General features: G+C 38.2%; 1 protein-coding gene across 1 annotated transcript in view; it reads left to right on the top strand.

The window, feature by feature from the left end:
* Positions 1-227: 227 nt before the first annotated feature.
* LOC139731425 (sialidase-3-like) overlaps positions 228-12,819 on the top strand; it is a 34,686-nt gene continuing 22,094 nt past the window's right edge. Inside the window, exons 1-4 of the mRNA XM_071642307.1 lie at positions 228-699; positions 9,660-9,889; positions 11,469-11,603; positions 12,135-12,189. Coding sequence (XP_071498408.1) covers positions 9,685-9,889; positions 11,469-11,603; positions 12,135-12,189 — 395 coding nt within the window. The 5' untranslated portion in view covers positions 228-699; positions 9,660-9,684. The remainder of the gene's footprint in view (positions 700-9,659; positions 9,890-11,468; positions 11,604-12,134; positions 12,190-12,819) is intronic.

Below are 12,819 nucleotides of genomic sequence, written 5' to 3'. Positions count from 1 at the left end.
GGAGGTGAGTTTTCTCCAAAGAGGTTCTGTAGAACCCCTTTGGTTTTCTTTCACCTCCCTGGTCCCACGCGTACTTTCAGAGTTTATACGCAAGTACAACGAGCCTACGCACGCGAAAGTGAGTGGTATAGGAGCTAAAGTGTATGTGGTGGTCGTCAGCTCCATCAATCCAATCCCCCGCACGGCGCCCGCGCCGCCTGCTACTTACATACAGGCTAGGCTAATGATATCGTGACGATTAGGTGCAAACTTGTTCATGTTAGTGAAGACATCCGGCCGGCGCCAGTTATCACGTCAAAACGGCCTCTGTTACTGCTTATAATCGTTAAATTCGACTACGCTGTACTGTACAAATAGGAGACGAAGGAGCTTATCGTGACTCTACTCTGGGATGGAGTAGACTAGTCAGTAGACCCTCTTAAGACTTTTCCACAGATGCTAGCTAGCTAGGTTTCTAGTGCTAACACTACAGACTACAGCAGTTAGATTCCATGATCATCTGATTACTGAGCGATGTTGCCGTATAAACCGGTACCAAGTCAAGAGAAGTAGACCATGTCTATGTTGTAGACGTTATCAGCAAAACCGGTGCAGCAGCAGTGCAGTGGCAGTTGGCCCATCCTCTACACTGTCTACGACGTTTAGAAGTCAAGAGAACTTGTAAATTTATGTCTACGCAGTGCAGTGTGGTTGCAAAGCGTGAGTAAAATTAATCGCAGCACTTTAAAATCCCAATTGTAGTTTTACCTTTTTGGCATTGCCACTTTTCCAACTGGCTGACATAAATTAGAATCTACTCGTTACCTCTTGGCAGTCTTGCTTGGGAGTATTGCTAGGTTTAGTTCTATTTAACATGGCCGGATTCATGGAAACTATTTGAGACATGGAAACTAGACTCTATTTGAGTTGTTGTTGTTTTGGTTTTAATGGCTTATATCACTCAAGATTGAGTAGACCTATTGATAATTTACGCCAATATATATTTATATCAGTATATATTATATTAATATATTTGAGTAGATCCAGCCAGTGTAACGCTAGACTCTAACCACGTTAGACTATTTTGCTTTGCTTCACGGTGTATGGGTTGGGTTCTAACGTTTGACAGAAAAATCGGAATATCCGTCTGTCCGGAGGAGTCTGTTTTTTGACGTACGGTTCTTCTCCATAGACATTCATATTGACATTACCAACACCATTACATATTAATTACAGAGTGTGATTGAGGGTAACCCCGGGGCGCTCTGCTTATTCGCTGACGATTGTGTAGTTTACCGTCCCATTAAGACACATAAAGATTGCGTCATACTTCAACAAGATCTATGTACAAAATTTGTACCTTAGAGGCTTGGGGAAAAAGATCATGGCAAATGAAATACAAGCTGGACAAATGCAATGTTATGCGTTTCACAAGGAAGTCTCGATCCATTCATCACACGTACACCTTATCCGGTCACCAGATAGAAACAGTGTCCAGTCACAAATACCTAGGAGTTGTCTTATCAGACAAATTAAAATGGAATAGACATATTGATACAGCCAGAGCAAGCAGCATGATTGGCTTTCTTCGTCGTAATCTACATAATGCACCGAGAAATGTTAAATTACAAGCATATAAGAGCCTAGTGCGTCCCCACTTGGAGTATTGCTGTACAGTATGGGACCCCTTCACTCAACGTAACATCTCCAAGATTCAAGCAGTACAAAATAGAGCAGCCAGATTCATCTGTAATGATGACAAGTGGCAATCTTCTGTCTCCGGAATGATAAAGGATCTCAAACTTCATCCACTCCCAGAACGACGCAAGCTTTTAAGGCTATCAACATTTCATAAAATAAAGCACGGTAATATTGATTTAAATCTCGAGGATTATATCAGTCCTGCTCAAGCACCGAGAGGTATGACAACCCGAAGTTATCATCCTGATAATTACTCTACTTTATACGGTTCCTCAACTGCTCTCGCCAACTCCTTCTTCCATAGAACAGCGAAGGATTGGAATAATCTGCCGAGTAACATAAAGCAGATTCATAAATTTGACACGTTCAAAGAAGCGCTCCAGCGTCACCTCCGTTGTGATTAGCTGCACATCACACCACAGTGCTGAGTGATACTCTATCCAGAGTTTTTCAGCGTATTCATCCAGATCCAGATCCAGATCCAGAGCTCCTTGTAGACAGTTATATCGTGGGAGCCCAACGCTACGCATTGGGGCTGGTCGCAGTTAAATTGAGGGTAACCCCGGCGCGGGGCGCTGTTATTACGGGTTGGGGTCGCTGGTGGTGCGGTTAGATTGAGGGTAGGCCTACTACCAGGACCACCTATCGCCACCTAACTGTGACCAGTCCGAACGCGAAGCACAGGGCACTGTGTACAAGGAGCGCCCCGGGGTTAATCGCTACCCTACCTAAGGATATGCAGCTTGTTTATTTCAAAAGTATACAAAAAATGTGCCAAAGTTTTGCCTCAAATATGCCGTGTGCTGCAGTTTCGAATCTCTTGACCGTCCTGTTGATTCTGAATCTCCGTAGTGAAATAACGCCATTTTAGTGCGTGCGATGCATTTTCTTTGCACGGCTTGAAAGGGTACCTCAAATGACTGAACCATGTTTAGTTTAGGTTGTTAGTTTGTTTAAATGAGTTTGTTTTTCGTCTGTTCATTTTTAGTATTTTCATAGTGTATGGCGCTTAATCCCACGCGTATGCAAACAGCCATGATATGCAGGGTGCTGATAACGACACTGATGTTAAGTTACCCTGCTGATATATGGTACCCATAACCCTTGCTGCCTTATCATGCATGATGCAAAGGAGAGGATCGAGATTCTGTGAAGCCAGACGTAGTCTCCACGGAAAATATTTCCCCGACGACAAGATACTCATTGTTAGACCGATCTTTCGGTTAATGTTTGGATATGACTGATGTGTGCCTTCACTGTCATTACATTAGTGTCAATCACACTCATGTCACAGTGTCACTAAATACGGCTGTAACTATAAACAGGGATTCAGTGGGAAATCAAAATGAAACATTCCATCAGATTGGCGTCACATTACTTTCACAATTTCACACAATAACTTAATTAGCGGTAAACTGTAAAAAACAAAGTCAAATCAGGTAACTACGAGTAAAACTTGGCCCCTATTTGACTCCACTACAAAGGGCCGAGATTACCCATAAATACGATGGAGTATGTGGAAATATCACCATGGCTTTCCTATTGGACTGTCAGAAGACATAATGTTATATTAAATGGGTTAGTCAAATACTGGTTAGTGATTGGCTAAACACAGTCACGCGATGGAGGCACATTCGTTATGTTTGCCCATGGGCGAACATTCTTCGTAATGTTCTTCCATGGGAAAACATTTTCATGTAACAAATGACAGAAGGTCTAGGACTGTGCGTGCACAGTGAATTTGGCTCTGAACACGCGACGGCGCGAGCGAGCGATCAAGTGTGTTGTGCTGGTGGTTGATGACGTTGACGTACAGTGTATTTGACGTATTTGACTATTAAACCCATATAATATAACAGATGATGACTTTTGTTGTAGGGAAGATGTACCAAATGTTCCACCCTCATGGTTTGAAATGCTATTTCGGGAGGCTATAAGTCCCTTAATAGCATTTCAAACCCTTCGGGTGGAACATTCGGTGTGTTCCCTCCCCCGCCAGTCATCATCTACCGGTATATAATATTTGAGTGGGCTGGCTAACTTACAGTAGTTACATTCAGATGGTGATCCTTAACCTCAAGGATAAGCTGACTTGCTTGGAGGATAAGCTTGATGTTACATGTAAGTATGAGGCACCAAGTGTTGCATAGTGTCCTTTGTTATGAAACGACAATTTTTTGTCTTTTCATGACAAGTGATATCAGTGGATATTGTCACTGGATGTATCAGGAATCTGAATTTAAAAAATGTGCATTTTTTAATGTGGCTGTGCACGCAAAAGTGCGTAGAAATTTTGGAAACACAATATTGTCTGAAACATAGAAAATCGGTCAGTGTGAAAATTTTGACATGCATGTACGTGTAGGCGTGCATCCTGACTGACAAGCACTGTGCAAAGAGATCGAGTGACATTTGAACTTATGCCTGCTGAAAATAATAAAGTCAGGACATTTACAGTACCAATAGTTGTGAAAATATGATCGATCACGTAACATCATGTCAAAATCACAAAATGGCATCTAAATGATGTCACAGCTTAGTTAACATTACAAAAAATTTTCTTTTTCTAAATGTTGACATGAGATAAGATGACTGAAAATTTCATGTTAATTGGTCAAATCATTGTTGAGATACTGCGTTCACAAAATTCATCAGAAAGAAAAGGGAAAAATAATAGAAGATTCCGTTCAGATACAATAGGTGATATGCACATAGTTTATTCACCTGAATAAAAAAGGAAGGAAGATTCCTTACAAACATAGTAGGTGACAGGCTGTTAGCATATTATCTTTAGAATAAGAAGGATACTTTGAATAGGAATCAGGTTGGATTTGTAATAAGTACTCAGCATCTATGGCACTAGTTGACATGTAATGAAATTGTGGATACATTTGAAGAGAAGTAATTCTTGATTGACATTTTTATAGATTTATCAAAGGCTTTTGATACAGTTAATCACAGTATTATGTTATCAAACTTGAGACACTAGTATTTGTGAATTGCTAATGATTGGTTTAATAGTTATGTCTGAAGTGGCTTTCAATGTACGAAGTTTTAATTATCTGTTTCAAGTCTAAAACAAATTTCCCGTGGTGTTCCTCAGGGCTCCTCGCTAGGACCTTTACTCTTCATTTTATACTTTAATGACATTGAGAATTCATCCCCTGGGCTATTCCACGGTTACTCACGTTACACTTGGAGAAACCTTCACTCATTCCTGGAGCTGTAACTCCCTTATTATAGATATGAACCAAACAACTTTTTATCACAACAAAGTATACAGTCTGACTATCCTTTGTATAAAAACAAAACTTGAGAAATTTCGATATGCTCCTGGCAAATCTTTAAAATGTGTCGGTTACTCACGTTACATGATTTGGACATGCATAAAATGAAAAGTCGACAAAAGTGAAAAGTGTCCGCATACCAAGCCTTTATGAAAGTTAATTATATCCATTTCAAAGAAGTACAGTAGGGAGACAAACTTTGTATATAGTATGAAAAATAACAAACGCATGGATTTTTCTTGGGGTGCAGATAAGGTGGTTACTCACGTTACGGTTACTCACGTTACATTTTGTCCATGTATGGTCCTCAATATAAACGTCACAAAAAAATTAATAATGTGTGTAGCATTCAAGTTTCTTTTTCTGAAATAATGTGTGTAGGACATCAGAGACCAGTTTATGTTTAAAGATAACATTCTGAGTACGTTTCCTTTTCTCTTTTACTAAATTGGACAGTTTGTATGCTATTTCTATACTGTATGAGATCTGGCATGGGCTTTGCAAATGAAAAAAACTCAACAAATGCATTCAATTTAATTTCTTGCTTCAGCATCAATTAAAAAAGAACAGTAAGTATAAAAAATAGACAAACATAATTAAATACTCTTCTAATTGGCTATAACAATAGACCCTAGACATAGACTACAAATCCAAATCAAATGTTCACATTGAGCTCTCCGTTCTTGATACTACTGTCCATGTCATTTAACCTGCATTTTGACCATACTATCCAGCTGATATGTGTTTGTATTGAAAGTTAAAGTGTCCACAATTATTGCCAATATTGATAGCTGGTGCATCTACAATTTTTTTTTTTTCATTAAACATCTTCTATTTCATGTAAAAGATTACAAGGGTTGGGCCATTTCCAATGCATCCCAACTTGCTCCATTACAGATACAGTGTACATTATACTTGATATGTACTTATTCTCTTGGCCAACAGCAATTACTTCTCCAGGATATATTCTTCTGTCTTACTCCACTGTATACCAGTCTCTAATAGATAGATGGGTTCTCTTGTGCCTCCTCTGACTCTGGTTAAACTTGACTTGCTGCATCCGCAGAAATCAGGAATTTTGAGATCACCTATAAGCTTTTGAAAAAATAGATACGATTTATGCTTGTGATTCCTGGAATGGGGTGTGTGGCTTCATATATCCCTATGATACCAATATGAAGAAAATTTCCAGCCTTCATCTCAGCTGGTGACAGGACTGCCACTGTTACACCCTTCATGCCTTTAACTACAGCAACAGATGTAGTAGCATCACACATATTAGCTTTTCTGATCCTTACTTTACCCCACATTTGATGTATCACAAATATAGCTATCCTGTCCACTAGTCACTGGCCATCGGATGTGTCTAAAAAGTTCCACTAAATCTAGAGTTTATCTATGCAGTGTGTACAGTGATGCTGCCATGTTTCTGTTTTTTAATTATGATGCTGGGCCATCTGACCAGAGAAATCCTTTTTCACATGATCTGGTAAGCCATCCAGCACAGTTTCCTTCTATGTGGGCAAGATTGTCTAATGTGTTGACGTGGGAGTGCTGAGACCCAGAATGCCACACTGCCACTGTAAAAAAGACTATTAACCTGCCTTCGATTCCAGTAGGTACTCTGGATCTTATCTTGAGCAATACAGGTGTAATTTTTGCTGAAATGAACCTAAATGAGGGCTTCTTTAGAATAATTATTGTTGGTTGTTTGGTTGCATGTCTGGTCCTCATATACTATGCCTGGTGACGCTTGTTATGTTGGAGGAACTGAGGCACCAAACTACAGTATGTTGTAATCGACTAGGTCATGTGTGGTGCTCTCCTCAACAGCTTTCATTTATCGGTTATCTTCTGTGCACAGTTTTCCAAATGTACTGCTGGGTACCAGCACTGTCAGAGTTCATGATTCTTATGAATCTCCACCATCCTTGCACAAATTGCACTCATTCATTCAGCATGCTCACTTACGTGTAGGTTCACTATGTACACAAGAATCTCTAGATCTCTGGGAGCTCATGCAGAATGGGACATGGTAATGATACTTTGTGAAGAGCACTAATTTCCAATATGAAGTTCTCTTGATATTTACATATTTTAAAAAACAAACATTGTGGGGAAGCTTGTTTGAAAGTTGGACATGATTGAGACAAAGTTCAGTAAATTTTACTTAGGCCCTATACTTTCCCACTTTGACATCTGGGAACACCTTGTAGAAAAGAGCATGTGTTTCCAAAATTGACAATGCCATGTACCAAGCTCATATTTATTCATTTATTTGTTTATTTTTGATGAGGAAAGAGTCACATCAGAGAGGGGTACTGTCATTTCACTTTTAATGAACCAAAAATAACTTCAAAGCTTACCACAAGACTTAAAATTTGCCATCCCACAGTAAATGTTACCTGAATTCATAATTTTTGCTGGTTACTCACGTTACAAAATGGTTACTCACGTTACAAGGTTACTCACGTTACAGTTTTTCTTCATCATTTTTATAAAGATTAGTATTCTGTTGTGATTTTGGTAGTCATCACCTTGTCAAAGTTTGTTTGAAGGAAGAGAATTTCAAATCCCACCAATTTAATGTGAAGAATTGTTCTCTCAGAAAACAAAGTCAGTTTTTTTGGTTACTCACGTTACATCGCCTAAGTGGTTTACAATATTTATTTTTGAACAAGTTCTACAAATTTACTTGAAAAGCTGTTGTGTATTTTAGGTAATTTGAGTCTTCTAAAATTCAGAAATGAATAAACTGGCATGATGTTGCAATAATGAAATGGTAATATGCCATATTCCATTTTTCACAATTTTTCGTGTATTTTTGTACAGGATGGAAGTCACAACTTTCAACCATTTTTTCCCAAAGTAAACATATGAAAATTAACTTTTTATTTTTGGTTCCTGAAAATATCATGTGTGAAGGACTAAAAATGAAAATAACACAGAAAAATATTGAATTTGATTTTTTAAGCTCATGTCCACCAACCTGTGGAATAGCCCCCCTATGCTTTCTTTTCTTCTCGATGCAGGAGATACTAATATCATTCATAAACACAAAAATTTGAATAAGCTTCAAAGAAGGGCAAATGATAATATGCAGAAAGTGAGTGTATTGTGTTGTGCCAATAAGCTGTCAGTTCATCTGAAAAATGTAATTTTATGATACATGTCTATCGTAATCACAGTAGTCATTCTGTGATTTAAATGCACTTGAATTTAATTGATTGTGTAAGAATACCTATGGTTGAGTACACCAAGTTCCTTGGGGTTTATTTAGACTCAATGTTAAGTTGGAAGTATCACATTAGAGAAGTTGAGAAGAAGGTATCAAAAAGCATCAATTGGTACCGTATGTAGATTCCAGCACATTTTGTGTTAAAATATCTTGGGGATGTTGATATTGTACACTCATCCCCCCCCCCCCCCTATTTCTCTTATTGCAATTTGGCATGAGCAACTACATGCCAGTCTCATCTTCAAAAATAATTTGTCTTCAAAATAAAATTATTTGAATAATATACATGTAGTTGGTGTATCCCCTAGAAGTAATGCTGAACAATACTATCATAAAATGAGGTTGATGAAAATTCATCATATAAATACTGCTTTTTCAACAAGGCATCTTTGTGTACAAAACTATGAATGAAACCATAATGTACCATCCTGTTTTAGGGACCTTTCCCCCATCAACAAGAGCGTATCCGGGCAATTACCCCTAGAGGGCAATTATCCCCCAGCTAAATCAAATACTGGTTTAATAGTGGTAAGTTTGGGTTAGGATTAGGATTAGGATTAGGGCCAGGGGAAGGGTCCTGGATAATTGCCCAGGGGCTAATTGCCCTAGACCCCATCAAGAGTTTTCATGTTAACAGCATGATCATTGACTTGTCTGCATCTTAGAATCTTAGTCATAGAATAATGTCATTCCAGTGTAATATTCGTTTACTGGACCAACACTGGAACTCACTACCTCTGCATGTTACTAATGTTTCATCTACAATGTATGAATTTATTTAAGAGTACCTGTTATCAATGCATTGTGAAAAGTAAAATTTGCCAGAATTGTTGATCCAGGGTAGATAAACAAGCATACATGCACACTATTTTTTGTTTGTTTATTTATTTTATTATTATTATTATTATTATTTATTTATTTTTATTTTTTTTTTTTGGGGGGGGGGGAGTCTGTAAACTTGTGCCTTTTTGTTTGTTTGTTTGTTTTTTTTGCTGTCTTTTTCTTTTCAGTTCTTCCTTTTGTGTATTTATATATGTCTAGATGTATGCAATTCTCATCAATTTATTCATTCTGTTATATTGTATCATGGCATTCCAACACAAGTTACCAGTTTGTGTAACTTCTTGGGACATGTCCTCCTTAGATCACTGTATAGCTATTGGGTTCCATGTACATCTGGTATCTTTGTGATTGATCTGAATGGAATGAAATGTATATTTGATTTGGGTTTAAATGTAATGTCTAATGTAGTCCATGACATTAGACATAATGGCAAACATTGGCTCTGTAAGTAACACAACTAACATGTAAGTCTTCTTGAATTACAAATGAATGCAGGTCTCTAGATGCTTTGCTTATGTACAACATTTCAGATGGCACAGAATAGCCACCAAAAGCAAACCAAGAACGTATTGACGCTCAACCTTACATACTCCGTATGTATTAATCCTCAGTTTTAAGTCATCACCATCAATAGCCATGAGGATATGGCACCTGAAGCGCCTCATCCTCGTGTCAGGAGCAGTGTGCATCCTTGGCTTCATCCTGCTATTTCTCTCTGGCTCCAAGAGTGGTCTGGCAACCCTCAACTTCCTGGAGAGTGCACAGATTGATCGCATTGAACGGTTCAAACAGAAGATCCAACTTCCCATCATACATGCCAGGAGTGATGTTGGCAAGAACAGTGAGTTATGGTTGCTGAAATTGTTTAGACTGCTAACACAGTGTAGTAACAAATTGAATGGTAAAGGGATCTTGTGTATTCTTTAACACACTGGTAGCTCTCAATTGCCAAATGTGGTGAGCTATTACAAAGAAATTTGGTCTAATGTGTGCAGCAGTATGCCGTGAGTCACATCCTATCACAATTTTTTGTTGTAGGCAGGCCTTCAGTACAAATACATACTGCAGTCTGTTACAGATTAGTCCATGGGCCAAGACCCGAAAAATGGGTTGTTGGTACCATCTGTGGTGGCACAACCTTTTTGGTGTCAGTTTGTTTGTCGGGCATAGATATGCTTATCAAGCTATGATAGCATTTCCAAATGAGTAGCTTAGTCATGATAAATGAATTTTTAACCAATTTGGTCTCGTTTTTATATCCCTATACTTCTGAATCGAAACTAAACCGCTATACAAAGAAGAGCACTGCCTTCTGTATGTCCACAGGTGTTCTGTTGTAAACGCGGTGCGCTTAGTCTTTATTCAAGGCAGCGAAGGGAATATCCAAAGAGTTATGATGTCCACAGCTGTCACGCGGTGCGCTTAGTCTTTATCTAGACCAATGTACCGTTATCATATCTAAAGTTCCTCATAAAAGGGATTATCTATACTGTTTTTATACTACCCTATCAACAAATACATCAGTTTTAAACAAACATCACTCTGTTCATTTACAATAATGTATCGTAGTGTACCGGTACATTGTTTTTGCATTATCTTATATTGTTGGAGGGAAATAAAACGACATTGGCGTGGTATCAGCGTTTTCACCGTAGCGTTTTCGCCGGAAAATGATAAATAATTGAAAGATACGGTAAAATTCACGAGGAATTGCTTTTGTTGTTGTTGTTGTTGTTTTTAGATAAAAGGATATACACTGTATCATACGCTTTGGATACTCCCTTCGCCGTCTAGAATAGAGACTAAGCGCTGTGGACATCATAACCTTTGGATATTCCCTTCGCTGCCTTGAATAAAGACTAAGCGCACCGCGTTTACAATAGAACACCTGTGAACATTCCATAGAGCTGCATTTTACAGCTCTACGGAACATACAGAAGACAGTGCTCTTCTTTGTATAGCGGTTAGTTTCGATTCAGAAGTATAGGGATATAACAACGAGACCAAATTGGTTAAAAATTCATTTACTATGACTAAGCTACTCATTTGGAAATGCTATCATAGCTTGATAAGCATATCTATGCACGACAAACAAAATGACACCAAAAAGGTTTTGCCACCTCAGATGGTACCAATATCTGTCCTGGCCCATGGACTAGATGTCTAGATGCAGTTCATAACTTGTGTATTGCAGTTATTACAGTCACGTGAGTCTGTATCTTGAATTTTCCACTTGGAAAGGATGAGACTTGTAATTCGATTGCTCTATTTTGTGATTTCAAATTCAACCACACCTGCTATTGTCTACACTATTTCAAGTGCAGAGTGTCAGTCAGTTGCAATACAATCCAAATTCCTGGCATTTTACATTAAATATTTTTTTTTACAGTTAATTATATTTACTTCTAAATCACAAATAGAAAGCTGCTCCTTTCCAAATGGTAACGTCAACTCTTCTCTGGGACCCAAAGTCTTCCTGGACAAAGCAACAATGCAGAAAATTATACAAGAATCCCAACCTCATTCTACCCATCTCTGGCCTGCTGATACAGAATGTGAGTGCGATTTCACATTACCTCATTTGTTGTTTTATTCTGTGTATCATAAGTATTCAGGCTGGTAATGCACTGTTAGATATTAGAAATTAAATTCAAATGTAGAGTGAGTTTGTATATGTGTGTTAAGATGGTAAAATGATTATGAAAACATTGTGCCTTGATACCTTTATCAAGGACTGCACTGTCTTGCCTGAAACCTATTTCCTGGTACAAGGATGTAAAATTTTGTAATGCTGTCAAAGTGTTACGTCAAGGACTCGGGTCTTTTATTTAGTTTGCAGTAGCTTTTACAACGTATAATTGTAAAGTTGATATCAAAGCTTGTGCAAGAATCCTGTTGCTAGAGTTGCACCCTGTGATTTTTTGAATTTCTGCAGATACTACATTGTTTGCTTAATATGTTGAAGGGGATTTCCCCCTCAGTCATGCAGAAGGAGTATTAAACAATTCTATTCTTGGAAAATGTTGTGATCAAATACATCAAATGAATGGTTAACTGATTGTTTGTCCATTTCTTTCTCCTGGCAGCACTGTTTGACGAGAATGCCATCAGAGAATCAGGACTGCCTCTATTTAAATCAAGGTAAAAATGAGACTATTTTTAGTACAGTGATTTTTTTTTTTAAAGATTTATATTGCTTTGCAGCTAATACCACAAAGTAATTGTTGTTTATCTACTCATGTGTTCTTCTAATTCTTCTGGCATATGTATTATGGTCTCATAATTGCTTGTGGCTAAAGGTGGTATCCATGAGCCATAGCTGGACCTGTCATGTTTCATAGGCATTCTACCTGCCATTAAGTACTGTTTTATTTATAAGTACTATTGAAGCTGTAGTCTACAAAAATCAAACCAATGTTACTGTACCAGTTATTATACCCCCGCCAAACGAAGTTTGAAGGGGTTATATAGGAATCAGCAGATGGTCGGTCGGGCGGTCGGGCGGGCGGTCGGTCCGTTGCAAATCTTGCGTCGCGAACTACTTCCTCAGTTTTCAACCGATTCCCATAAAACTTGGCACAGATGTGTGCCTTGGGTTGTAGATGTGCAAGACGTATTTTTTGACAGTACCCAAAAGTACGTTGCCATGGTAACGGCATATTATGGGCAAAAATGGGTACAAATCTTGCGTCGCGAACTCCTCCCACAGTTTTTGATCAATTTTTATGAAATTAGGTACAGATGTTCATCTGAATATGTTAATGTGCAAGA

The sequence above is a fragment of the Diadema antillarum genome, unplaced genomic scaffold, assembly GCF_040938485.1.
Source record: "Diadema antillarum isolate AM-2024a unplaced genomic scaffold, OU_Dant_1.0 seq00000371_RagTag, whole genome shotgun sequence".
Taxonomy (NCBI): domain Eukaryota; kingdom Metazoa; phylum Echinodermata; class Echinoidea; order Diadematoida; family Diadematidae; genus Diadema; species Diadema antillarum.
The sequence above is the reverse complement of the archived record's forward strand: the minus strand, read 5'-3'. Positions and strand labels throughout refer to the sequence as shown.